Source organism: Saimiri boliviensis, chromosome 20 (assembly GCF_048565385.1).
Source record: "Saimiri boliviensis isolate mSaiBol1 chromosome 20, mSaiBol1.pri, whole genome shotgun sequence".
Classification (NCBI taxonomy): Eukaryota; Metazoa; Chordata; class Mammalia; order Primates; family Cebidae; genus Saimiri; species Saimiri boliviensis.
In genome coordinates this window covers 15162790-15175587 of record NC_133468.1, presented here as the reverse complement: position 1 = coordinate 15175587, position 12798 = coordinate 15162790, and the positions used below count along the sequence as shown (strand labels likewise).

Here is a 12798-nt window from a genome sequence, read left to right as displayed (position 1 = left end):
CGATTTCTATTTTTTTGAAGCTAAGTTTTATTTGTGTTTTTCTCATTATAAAGTAAGACATGGTGATGATAGGAAAAACAGAAAACATTAACATTTTTGGGTATATTTTCTAGACAGTTTTCTGTTCACATATAGTGATCATTTTTATAAACACAGGATCATACCACACACACTATTTTTACCCCAAGTTTTTGCTTAATAATAGATAGAGAACATCTTTCCAAGTCTGAATATTTTTCCATAAACTCATTTTAAATGCTTCAAAATACTCCATTGTCTTAAATGAAATTTTGTTCAAGCAATCCCCCTTTTTCAATATGATAAATCATCCTACAGTGAACATTCTTTCAGGTCTATGTTCTGATATTTTTTAATAATTTCCTTGTGATGAATTCTTGGAGTGGAATTGCCAGCTCAAAGGATTTATAATACATCAAGGTGTTATAACAACAATAATAACCATGAGAGCAGTTCACATTAATTGAGTGCTTACCACGAGCTGAGCTGAACTCACGGTGTCCCTCACGGGTGGGGACTTTTATTATTCCCATCTTGGGGATGAGAGTGCGGAACTCAGAGAGCTGGAGACTTGCAAGGAGTTACACTGCAGCCTAGTGACGGGTGCAGCTCCTGTTTTGAGAGAAGCTGCACCATGCTGGTGCTTCTGTTCCTCATTAGTGCTTGGGAAGTCATTTTGTGACTGGACACATCCCCAGTTCGCTCCCTCTTCTTGGTGATATGTTTGATGTATTTTCACAGCCAGCCCACATTGGGCCTTCCTATTGATCTTGGCAGGGCAAGGAGCCAAATGTGACATTTTTGATAAACCATTGGCTGAAGACAATTAGATGGGAATATGCAGTAAATAAGAAATCACGTCAGCAAGGCACTGAGAAGTAAAACAGTCATTCTTCTGACCCCATGGTGCAGCCTTTGTGTGCCTTGGAGTAGTCTTGAAATGCTCGTCAATTTCACTGACCTTGACCCCAAGGCTCTGTGAGGTCAACATTATGGCTCACTTGGTCTTCAGAGCAATACCTTCTATCCTTCTCTTGGGTTGGATCAAAAGGCAGCATGATGAGGGCATGACCTTGTGAGAAGATGAAATATAAAATCAATCCATTCATGCACTCAACAAACACTCACTGAATGCCTGTACTGGGTACACAGCGATTAAAAGCATTGGCCCTGCCTTTAAGGAGATGGGGACCTGACAAGTTAACAAATGATGGCAACATCAAGTAGGGAGGGTCGTGAGATGCCGTACAGGGTGGAGGATAAGAGCTGACACTCTACAGTCATCCTGGTCTGGGTTTGAATCTTATCTCTGCTATGAAGTGTTTCTGGCTGAGTCTCTCTAGATCTAGTTTCAACATCCAGAAAATGAGGACTATACCTCATCCGGCTGTTTTAAGAATAAATGAGATAATGCCTAGCAAATAGTAAGCACCCCACTGAAATCAGTCAATCAGTCTAACTGGTCTACAACCCTTCTAGCTCTCTCTCTCAGGTAGCCTAGCAACAAGGCAGCTCTCCAGGGAGAACAGCAAGGACACTGGCTGATACCAATACTGATATGCAAACTGCGGTTCAGCTAGTCGTCCAGACTCTAGTATAGACTGCAAAGCTCAGAGTCTCCCTACTCAGTCAAGTGATTCTTGTCTCCTCCCCATTCTTCTATAAATATGAGAGGTGGCAGAGATTTGGGGTGCCTCTCCGGGGCACAGTGCACACTGCATCTAGCTGTGTGCAGGCCAAGCACAGCTTTTCACGGGATGGGAGAGGTGGAATAACATGCACCCTGCTAGCACTATGCTCTTATATGTTTCTTGGAGCCACTACCATATGTCATTTTCAGGATCTGTTCCTGTCCTTCACATAACATGGTCCACAAATATCAGCTATTGTTATTACTAGGGGGTTGGATATAGCAGACTTCGGAAAATAAAAGTTGGCCACCACTTTTAACCTGTGAGGGATTTTAGGGCAGCCTCCTGGAGGAGAGGCTACCCAAGGTGAATATTTGAGGGTAAGTTAAGCAGAGTAAAGAGGAAGAAAAGAGAGGGCCTTTCTAAGCAGAAAGATACCCCTTGTTGTGTGGGCTGTATTGAAGCTTCATGTAACAATTGACTTCTTTTTAGAAACTCTGCTTTAGTCATTCTTCACTAGTAGGCACATAGCTTTTCCTTTTGGAACTGGCTTCGACGAGCAAGAGGGACCTAGGGGGACAGCCCCTCTGGAGGTTTATTGGCTTTACCCCTCATCGAGTTGTTGCATATTTGCAGCTGTGTACACAACCACAGCTAGGAACACACGTTAAATAAAAGGAAAACGTGGCCAAACGCCCTAAAGCTCTGGGTTACCCTTCTAACTCGAAATATACACTCATGTATCTTGGGAAAATCTTGTTGAAAATAAGAGATCAAGACTTATGGTTTCCAACTGTTTCCCCTAATCTCAGAAATTTCACGTGAGAAGCGTTAACATTCCCTGAAGGAGACCCTGTGTTCAGGCGGATGCAGCGTTCTGCCAGAGGCAGGCCACCACGTTGCATTCAGCCAACTTTACTGAGCACCTGAATGCCACATGTCAAGGTGCAGCCGTGGACAAGGCGGAGCTGGGCCTGCCCTCGTGTGATTAGTAGACCCCAGCACCAATGCCTCTCCCAGAATTTCCGGGGAATTCACTCACCTCTCAGGAAATGCATTGTCCCTGCCTTTGTTTGGCCCGGCCTCATTATTGGTTCTGTTGGGAATTCCATTCTGAAACAGTTCTGAGAAGAAAGGCTGCTGGAATGTGCCACATATTCGTAGTGATCATACTCCCTTATCCTTCCATTGTGACAGTTTATTCTTTTCTATTCATTTTTCATTTCCCCTACATCACCCCCCTTCCATATCAGAGACATTCAGAATATACTCCTTTGGAACTTGAAAACCAGCATTTTAGGCTTGATGTATGGAGGGAGGAAATTTGGCAGAATCCATAATCTGCTTATCTTCAACCAGCAAATCACCAGAGCCCCTGCCAACCCCAGAGGGCCCTCATAGGAATCAGGCTCAGTAAACACACCAGACAAGATGCTTTCTTATTATGATGAAAAAAAAAAAGGCTCTGGTCTCATCTTTTCAGCCTCTGAAACCATCCACTGCCCGCCTCCCCGCCCATCAAGCAAAGGGAAAATCTACAGTTGTTCTAGATGTCAGCTCCAGAAGAGCAGCAGCTATTCTATTTCCTGCAGCGTCTCCATCACTCACAGCTGTGGCTATCCACATGTGCCAGGCACCCATCTAGGCATGGGGGATACTGTGTTGAATGAAACAGACAAGTCTCTCGCTCTTAAGTGTTGGAGAAAGTTCATATTCCAAAAGGAGGAAGATAAATTATAAATTAGTAAGTTAGTAGCAAGTTTTCTTCAAAGAATGATGAGTTTTTGCTGAGGATGGAAACAAGAAGTAATAGAGGTTTAAAAAAAAAATAGTTTCAACTTTCATTTTACAGTCAGTGGTACACGAGCAAGTTTGTTACCTGGGTATGTCGTGCGATGCTAAGGTTTGGGATACAAATGCTCCCATCACTCAAGTAGTGATCATAGCATCCAATGCTTACCCAATAGTGAAAATCTCAACAGTTATTCAACCTTTGCCCCTTCTCTCTCTGCCCTCTCTAGGGGTCCCCAGTGTCCTTTGTTGCCATCTTTATGTCCATGAGTACCCAATGCTTAGGTCCCACTTATAAGTGAGAACATGTGGCATTTGGTTTTCTGTTCCTATGTTTGTTTGCTTATAAAAATGGCCTCCAGCTACATCCATGTTGCTGAAAAAAATATGATTTCATTTTTTAGGGCTGTATAGTATTCTGTGGCATACATGTACCACATTTTCTTTATCCAGTTCACCGTTGGTGGGCACCTAGGTTGATTCTGCCTTTGCTATGGTGAATAGTGCTGCAATGAACTATGAGTGCATGTGTCTTTCTGGTAGAAGGATTTGTTTTCTTTTGGATATATACCCAGTAATAGGATGACTGCATTGAATGGTAATTTCATTTTAAGTTACTTGAGAAATTTCCAAACTGTTTTCCATAGTGGCGGAATTAATCCACATTCCCATCAACAGTGTAGAAGTGTTTGCTTTTCTTCACAGCCACACCAGCATGTTGCTTTTTGACTTTTTAAGGGTCGCCGTTCTGACTTGTGTGAGATGGTATCTCACTGTGGTTTTTGATTTGCATTTTGATACAGGTATTTCACAGTAGGTGGTCAGGGAAGCCCATTCTGAGGTCGTGATATTTAGGCAAAGGCGGGATGAACAAGAAGCAGGTAGCCGGGAGAATACCAGGAGAAAGAATAGGCCAGCAGAGGGATTGACTGGTGCAAAGGCCCTGAGGGGGCCGGCTCCCAAAGTCACTTACAGCCCAGCACTTACGCTCAACACCCAGCAAAGCCATCCAGACCTTTCCAGGTCCCCTTTTTTGTCTGCCCCAGAGTAATGTCTCCCTGTCCTCAGGCCAGCCTGGTCTGCCAAGGTCTGACCCTAGCACTGCTAACTTCCTCCTTCTTATCCACTCAGTGACATCATAAGGGAACTTACAAACCAGGCCAGCCACCAGCTCTGCTGGCAGCTACAACTAAATTCTTGGAAAACATGGATCTGTCCCGCGTAATTGTTAAGATTCATGCCAATTCAACTTCAAATCCTTGCTTGGCCACCAACCAACCTCAATGGCACTGGATCTATTCCTTAACTTCTCTAGAAACCGCGGTTCTCTCCTGAGATGAGATTACGGTTTTGGGAAGGATGAAAGGAGATAACACGCATCAGCATTTGCTATTATGCCTGGCATGTAGCAAGTGCCAGGCAAAAATAGGCTTTTATTTTTGATGATTACTTTTGCCGCTGCTGCAAGAGGACATGTAATGAAAGAATCAAGAATTCCGCCCTTGTAGATGAATTCTCCCCAGCTGCTGATTTTAGGGAACCCTGTTTGGTTCCTCTCTAGCTTCCATCTGTTTGATTCTTGCCTGTGGAGTCTGGCGTGACGAGTTGCTGCAGTCTGGAAATGCAGATGCTGTTTCCTGTCCGGAAGCTCAGGGGCTCATTCTCATAGTGGCCCAAGCAGTGGTGCCTGCAGCTGGGCCGATTGCATTTAGTTCAGTGACTCAGATACTGTAAGTAGGAACTGAGCAGGGAGTCCTGAAAAAGACAGGCAAGGCCACACTCAGGGAAGCCAGCCCCCACTGGAGCATGGCTGTCATTCCTCCCCCTTCCCGGAGCACTCAGCCCCTTTGAAGGAGAGCAAAGAAATTGTGCTGAGCTTTAATGAGGAATCAGCCGAGCGCACTTTGCCACAGGCCTGGCTGGAGGCAGAAAGAGATGAACAGGCCCCCGTGAGCAAGCAACCCACCGCAGCTCAGTTGTTCCCGCCGTCGCCGGATACGACTAGAGACCCTGTGGTCATGTGGCTTCAAGCAGCCCTAGCTCGCACGTGCCGTTCCCCTGCGGTCCCACCAACTGCTGAGCGTGCCCTGCCATCTGAGGTACGATCAACATCAGACATCGTCAGGAGGCCGGCGGTGCTGCCAGTTCATCGAGGGGAGTGGCAGGCTTCCCCGGGAAATGTCAGTATTTATTGCTTTTCTCCTTCACGTCAACCCTCAGCGAGAAAACATTCCAAATAGCAATGAAGTCATCCCCCCACCTTTGGGGGGATCCTGGACCCAGTAATAACATCCTCTCGAAGGGCGATGAGTCTGTCTTTAACCTTGCCCTCTCTGGGAGATGTGTATCAGTGTGGTTTCTAGAAGCATCTCTGGGCTGCCCGCTCCCTGCTTGTGGCCGCCTTCCCTTCTGGGAAAGTTACAGCCCCCGCTCCACGGTCGAGGCTCTGCTGCCCTCCTCCTGCTCCTTCGGAAGCCCACTAAGTTATCTTAATTACCATTCCTCCTCGGTCTCTGCCAAGAAGTGGGGAGATTTATAATTGGATCAGTCAAATATTTGCTGTAGTTTATTTCTTTGCCTCTCGAGCTCTCGTAAAAGTTGCATTTTCATGCCACTTTGGGGTATGACTGATGACTCGAAGGCACAGCCCTCACACTGCACGCCAACATGGGTGATTTTTCAGCGGCCAGGGGAAAGGAGAGAACTGGGTGGGGAGAGGTGGGGTTTCCTTTGGGCTATTGTGCCATCACGCTCTGGGTGGCGGCACTGTACTCCAACCTGGGTGACAGGGTGAGAGACTCTATCTCAAAAAAAAAAAAAAAAAAAAAAAAATGAACTTGAGGAGTGGAGTGGTCTGTAAAGGAAGAGGTAAGGTCAGCCGTGAAGGCTATGCCAAAGTCACTGTTGAATAAGCCTCAACAGTTCAGTGGCTTAATTAAACACACGTTTACTGCTTGCTCCTGTCATAATTTCAGGCTGTCCTTCAAGTGCTAATTCCAGGATCCAGGCCACTCCTATCTGGTGGCTCCAAGATGGGAAGGGAGGGGAACCATGGGAGAGGCTGCATAGGGCATCTGAAGGCAGGGTCTGGAAGTGGAGCAGCTTCCATGGCATGCGTTCCATGGGCCAGCATGCTACAAGGGGGCTGGAAAGGAGCGGGATCCTGATACAGGCGATGTCCAGCAGTTTCGACCACAGAGACCACTAAGGAACAGTGTCAAGGGCAAGAGAATGGGAGGAAAGATTAGAGAAGAAACAATGAGAGTGCAAAGGAAGAAAGCATGCATAGCATGTCATCCCATTGAGAACTGGGAAGGTGAATCTTAGAAGCCTTATAAAGGTAACCAAATCCTGATGTTCTATACGAATTTGCAAATGCATTGGACCACAGCGCCCCATCATATGAATGTTCTGCACTGGGCGGTTCACGATTTCAGCCTTGCTAACTGGAACTTCTCCCCTTCCTTTTCCATCCAAGGAAGCATGTTAGAAGGCAAGAGAGTGAAACGATCATTGTTAGAGACTAAACCTTCAATACATTCCTGTTTAGATTTCTTTCAATGGAATTCATTTACAAATTCAATCTTCTATTCACTTGATATTTAACAAGTATTTATTGACTAGACTGTGCTCCAAGTGATACAGCAGTAAATTACAATAGTGATAGCTGGAATTTTTAAGGGGTGTTTACCATATACGAAACACATACTATTCTAAGCAATTTACATATGCTGACTCATTCAATCCTCATAGCACCGTTTAGATAGAAATACTGTTATTCCCCCATTTTGAAGATAGCGAGACTGAGGCATGGAGAATTTAAATTACTTATGCCAGTGTCACAGCAAGTAAGTGGCAGAGCCAGGATCCTAACCTGGGCAGCAGTTCTGGAGCCCTCACTCTTCACCACTCTACCCTGCAGATGAAACTCCCTGTCTTCCTGGAGTTTATGTTCTTCTGAGTAGATAGACAACACACATAAAAACACATTATATCATTTTAGTGGGTAATAAGGGCTTTGAAGATAATAAAGCCCAGTAAAGGGCTTCAGCATTGAGACACATTAGACACCATATCATATCATCATCAATATCTTCTCCAGGAGCCCCTGGCTAGCCGATTCTTCCTTAAATGAAAACTGCCCTCTGTGCTTCTGTGGGGGGACTCTGAGGAGCCAGCCAAAACAGATGTCTTCCCTTTCCTCTGAAAAATGCCTCTTCTTAGAGTAATTTGCTGGGCTGGACAGTGAGCACTGCCACTAGTCCTAAGCCATTTCCGTGTCCCTTGACTGCTCGGGTGGCTCAGCAAGAGATGACAGATGCCCAGATTAGTAACGAGCAATGGCCGCACACAAGTCATCACCTTCCCCACACTCTTCCTCATGGGGGTGATTACTTGGACCCGAAATGAAGTCGATCCTTCTCACCTTGGCACCAAGGAAGTTACAGCCATTCCTCTGGCTGACAGCAATTTGTAGACATGGGTCTCTGCAGTTGGACATTTTCGAGGTTGCTAAGGAACAAATGCTTTGGTTAGAAAGGTCTCCAAAAGCAGCATCGGTTTGTCATATCACTTTAAATCATTTATTTTATCCCACAAAGACAGCTGTGACCAATGGGATTTGGGGTGGAGAGAAGCTAAACACACTCATTCCCTGAGAAGTGGAGAAAATGTCACCTTCTAAGCAGCGGCCATTACCAGCTCCTGACACGTGAAACTAGAACCACGCACTGTTCATCCATGATCATTATGACTTGCAAGTAGGTGACTCATAGTCACTAGGTACTTAATAAAATGGTGATTGTCTTCCAGGCCCTGCCCTAAGCATTATCTCAGGTCATCCTTATAACCTCCCTGAATGTTAGCTGTGATTATTCCCTGGTATGAAAACCAAGAAGAAGGTAAAAGTAGATGTGCCCAACATCAAAGAATAGTAAGTCGCAGAGTCAGAATTCAAACCCAGGTTTGTCTGATAGCAAAGCCTTTGTGTTCAAGATTATAGAGTCTTTTGTTTTCAGTGATCACATTTCAGGTGGAAAAACTGGGGATTCTGATGACAGGGAAGGCACATTAGGAGATTCCTGGAGTTTCATTCTATGAAGTGTGTAAAAAGGGTTACAGTTGATGTCTGTAACCCATAAAAACCTCTTTATATAAGGGAAAGTGGAGAGATTGCTTAATCCCACAGTGGTGGTTTTCATCGGCTAAAACCTGCACTTTGAATGTTCTCTGGAAGTCAGCATGCAAGTGACTTTTCTACACAGTGATTTTGCAAGAGTTCACAAGATTAGTCCATTTCTACTGGGGATTTATTGATTTGCTTGTCAACAAGTAAGAAACATTAATGTCCTCTTTCCTTTCTCCTTCATCCTGTCTGTCCAGCCCACAGTCAACCCCTGTCACCTCTTCCTTAGAAACGTTCCTCCGAAGTTGCCCCCTCCTCTCCTTCCCTGTCCTAATCAAATCCTTTTCACCTCACGCCTGGGTTTCTGCAGTCACGTCCTAATTGGCCCTCTTGCTTTCACTGTTTTCTCCCTTTAGAATATCTCATATCCTTCCTACAAACTAATTCTTCAAAACATCCCTTTCATCACATTCAGTCACTGCTCAAGAGTCTTCAATGGCTCCCACTTGCCTGATACAGGATTTCACCTATTATTTAGAACAGGCCTCTCTTGGGTCGCATTCGACCTTCCCATCCCCTTATCTCGGTAGTCTTAGCTGACTGCTCGGTCATTAATCACTTCCAATTTTGAACTTGGTTTCCAGTGAAGCAAAGTTAAACTTTAATTGGTGGTTTATCCAAGGCCAGGCACTATTAGGGCATGAACATAAACACCAAGCCAATGTATGTCTAAATTCTTGCTTGGCTACTTCAGAGCTGTGTGACTTTGGAAAACCTGCTTGACTTCTCTGAGCCTCAGCTTTCTTATCTGTAAAATATGGATGTAAATAGTACCAAGATAGATACCAAATCAGTATTTCTTCAAGAATTGAATAAATGATGATAATGATCATGATGGCTAACTTGTATTTTGTGTTTCCTGGGTGACAGGCAACATTTTAAATATTATCTTAATCCTCACAACAACCCCATAACATAGTTACTCTGATTTTCAGTTTTGCCAGTGGGGAAACCGAGGCACAGACAAGTGATGCCAGTAAGCACCTCATTCAGGATTCTCTCAGCCTCCATGGCCTTCATCATAGCCTCTCTGCTATGCCATTTCTCCTAGTAAATGATCAATAAAATGGTAGCTGGTAACATGGGTTCATAATTCTTTATCTGAAATTCTCAGGGAACCAATTACATTTGAGAATTCAGAATCTGGAAGATTATGGAAAAGTTATGCTTTGCATATACTCTGTATTATATGACACCCCAGTGAGGATGGGAGCAACAGTGTGTACCACTCTCCCCACCACAGACACACACACACACACACACACACACACACACACACACACACACGATGCATACATACAAACAAAAAGAAAAAAATAACTTTGAGTTAAAGCTTTTTTGGATTTCAGGACAGCAGATAAGAGATTGTGTCCTAGAGGAATAAAACTGTTAATAGTAGCAATAATTATAAAGCATAATAAATGACTGTTACTCTTGTTATACCTTTGGTGGCTTTTGTTTTCCTGGATGGATAAGTTCATAGCAAAATGTGCTACAAAAAAGGTAACAAATGGGTAACAAATTAGCAAAACACAAAGGTAACCAATTAACAAATGGGTGGGAGGGGAACGTGCCAGGTATGGGACCGCATCTGAACCTTGTCTCATACATGGTGCTCTCTCGTCTTCCCAGTATGACTTCATGGAACGTCTGGACGGGAAGGAGAAGTGGAGTGTGGTTGAGTCTCCCAGGGAGCGCCGGAGCATTCAAACCTTGGTTCAGAACGAAGCCGTGTTTGTGCAGTACCTGGACGTGGGCCTGTGGCATCTGGCCTTCTACAATGACGGAAAAGACAAAGAGATGGTTTCCTTCAGTACTGTTGTCCTAGGTAGGTGTGGGGCCTCTGAGATGGTACGCCATGAAGGGAAGATGGAAATGTTCTGGGCTTCTCTGCAGAAGACACATCTTTTGAGGTAGTTTCTCCTACAGATGACAACCAACCAGGATCCTTTGTTTAGGTCTCTCAGTGCTACCCATCCGAAACTAGCTCTGATTAAATGGAAATGCTGCTTAAACCACAAGAGAGCCACCAAGGAGGAAATTGAGGTTAAGAGTTTGGGTCAGACTGCCTGGGTTGAGTCCTGACCACACAACCTAAGCAAATCACTTGACTTTGATAAGCCTCAGTTTCCTCATAGTAAAATGGAACTAACATGAACACCCACCTCATAGGGCCATTGTGGGGATTAAATAAAATAAATATATGAATTAAATCTCTAAGCATATAGTAGAGAAACAACTGGTGATTCACATCAGCTCAGAATTTTTCTTAAAAATGAAGGGAGCCTCAAAATATTAATAAAAACTGGTTTTTAAAAAACTTTAAATCAGATAAATTAAATAGACATTTAAAAAATTATATTTTTATTCTTACGTAGGTAAATCTCAAAGTGTTTTAACTAAGTACTTATTTTGGCATAGGGTAGCCCTGCTTTCTATTAGCTGTCACGGGAAATCCAGCTAAGTTACATCCAAAATGTCCTTACACATGCAATACAAAGCTTTAAAAGGGTCATTCGCTTGATGAAGATTTCATGAAGTTTGTCTACAACAAACCCTAAGTATATTAACCAGCAAAGAAGCTGCAGATATTTTCATTAAACTTACGTTGTTGGTTTTTTTTTTATCTTCCTCCTGACAATAATAATTGATCCTGGGTAGAACCTCTGTGAATCAGGGAAGATTATTAGACCCATTTCACAGAAGAATATATTGAGATTCAGAAAGCTGAATTCCTTGAAGACCCGGGCAGTGGAAACAACGGAAATGGCCTGGGCTTCTGGGTCTTGTCCACTGCCTTTGTATAACACCATGTGTAGATCTCAAGTTTCACTGGGGAAGCCCACACAGGGTGGCTTCTTGAAGAAAGACCTGGTAGCTCCAGCATTAAATCCAAGATTTTCTTCTCCACATCTTAACTGGGCAATTCATTTATGTCTCTGAGGCTCATTGTCATCATGGGTAATGACCACATCCAGGAAGTAAAGGTTGATGTGAGTAGCATGACAAATAAAACATATGTGGCATGAGTTATGGTCACTAAATGACATCCGATTAGTTTTTTCTTTAGGAATACATCTAGTATAGATGTTTTCTATTGACTGCATTTTAAGAACTTTTCTACTGGCCCATGGATTTTCCTGAGGGTCTCCGTGACTCTTCAAAGAGCTGTGTAATCCAACTTCAAGTTCAGGTGGCAGTTCTTCATCAGTGGCCACTACTTCAGAATGGTGTAAAATCACAGAGTTTTGGTATTGACCATGGGGTTGAAGTCAATCCTTATTCCCTCTGCTAAGCAAAAATTGACCCTATTAAGGCTGGCCAAATGCTCCAAAGCAGGAGTTGGCTTCCCTGTAGCTCATGGGCCAAATCGGGCCCACTGCTTTGTTTTTATGAATAAAGTTTTATTGGCGCACACCCCATTCATCTGTTTACATATTGTCCATGGCAGCTTTCCCACTGTCACGGCAGAGTTGAGTCATTGCTGCAGAGACCACATGGCCCACAAAGGCTAAATCGTTACTCTCTGCCCCTTCACAGACAACGTTTGCTAACCCCTACTCTAAAGTAATGTCTTAAACTTTGTATAATGCAAGTCAGTGGAGAAGCGTTCCACAGAGGGGAAAATACCCAGAATTAGGTTAGGTACCAATGGGGAAGAAAAGTAAGAGGGTAGAGACTAGCTCATAAAAGGAAAAAACTAGAAACAAATTTGGAACCAGCTTGAGATGTTGAGATTTTTTTAAATCTTCAGTTTAAGAACATGATGAGAAATGACTTCCTTTGTGTCACTGTGTGTTTCAACTCAAGAGGCTTGACACGTATGTGACAGCACACACCCCACACAGCAGCTGGCTCAGCTGGGGTCTACAAGGACTCAGAGAAGTTATTCATAACAAAAAGAACAGCTACGCATTTATAGAGCGCCGATGGTGTGCCAGCCTTGGTATTAGGCCTTCGTGTCCCTTGCTTCCTCAACCCATGGAGTAGCCATAAGACGTAGCACCATCACGATTCTCTGCATTTCCAGCTGAGGAAGCCAAGACTGAGCTTAGCTTCCTAAACTAGTTAGAAAATTTGCCCACGGTCACACACAGCCAAGAAAAGGTGAAATCAGGATTCATGCTTTCCAGAGCCTGTGCTCTTAACCACTGGATTTCTTTGGATTCTAGC

General features: G+C 44.0%; 1 protein-coding gene across 15 annotated transcripts in view; it reads left to right on the top strand.

Annotated features, from left to right (window-relative positions):
• TENM2 (teneurin transmembrane protein 2) overlaps positions 1 to 12798 on the top strand; it is a 3817113-nt gene that overhangs the window by 3636556 nt on the left and 167759 nt on the right. For all 15 annotated transcript variants that reach the window (XM_074390353.1, XM_074390351.1, XM_074390352.1 and 12 more), the window contains one exon: positions 10258 to 10453. In XM_074390353.1, coding sequence (XP_074246454.1) covers positions 10258 to 10453 — 196 coding nt within the window. The remainder of the gene's footprint in view (positions 1 to 10257; positions 10454 to 12798) is intronic.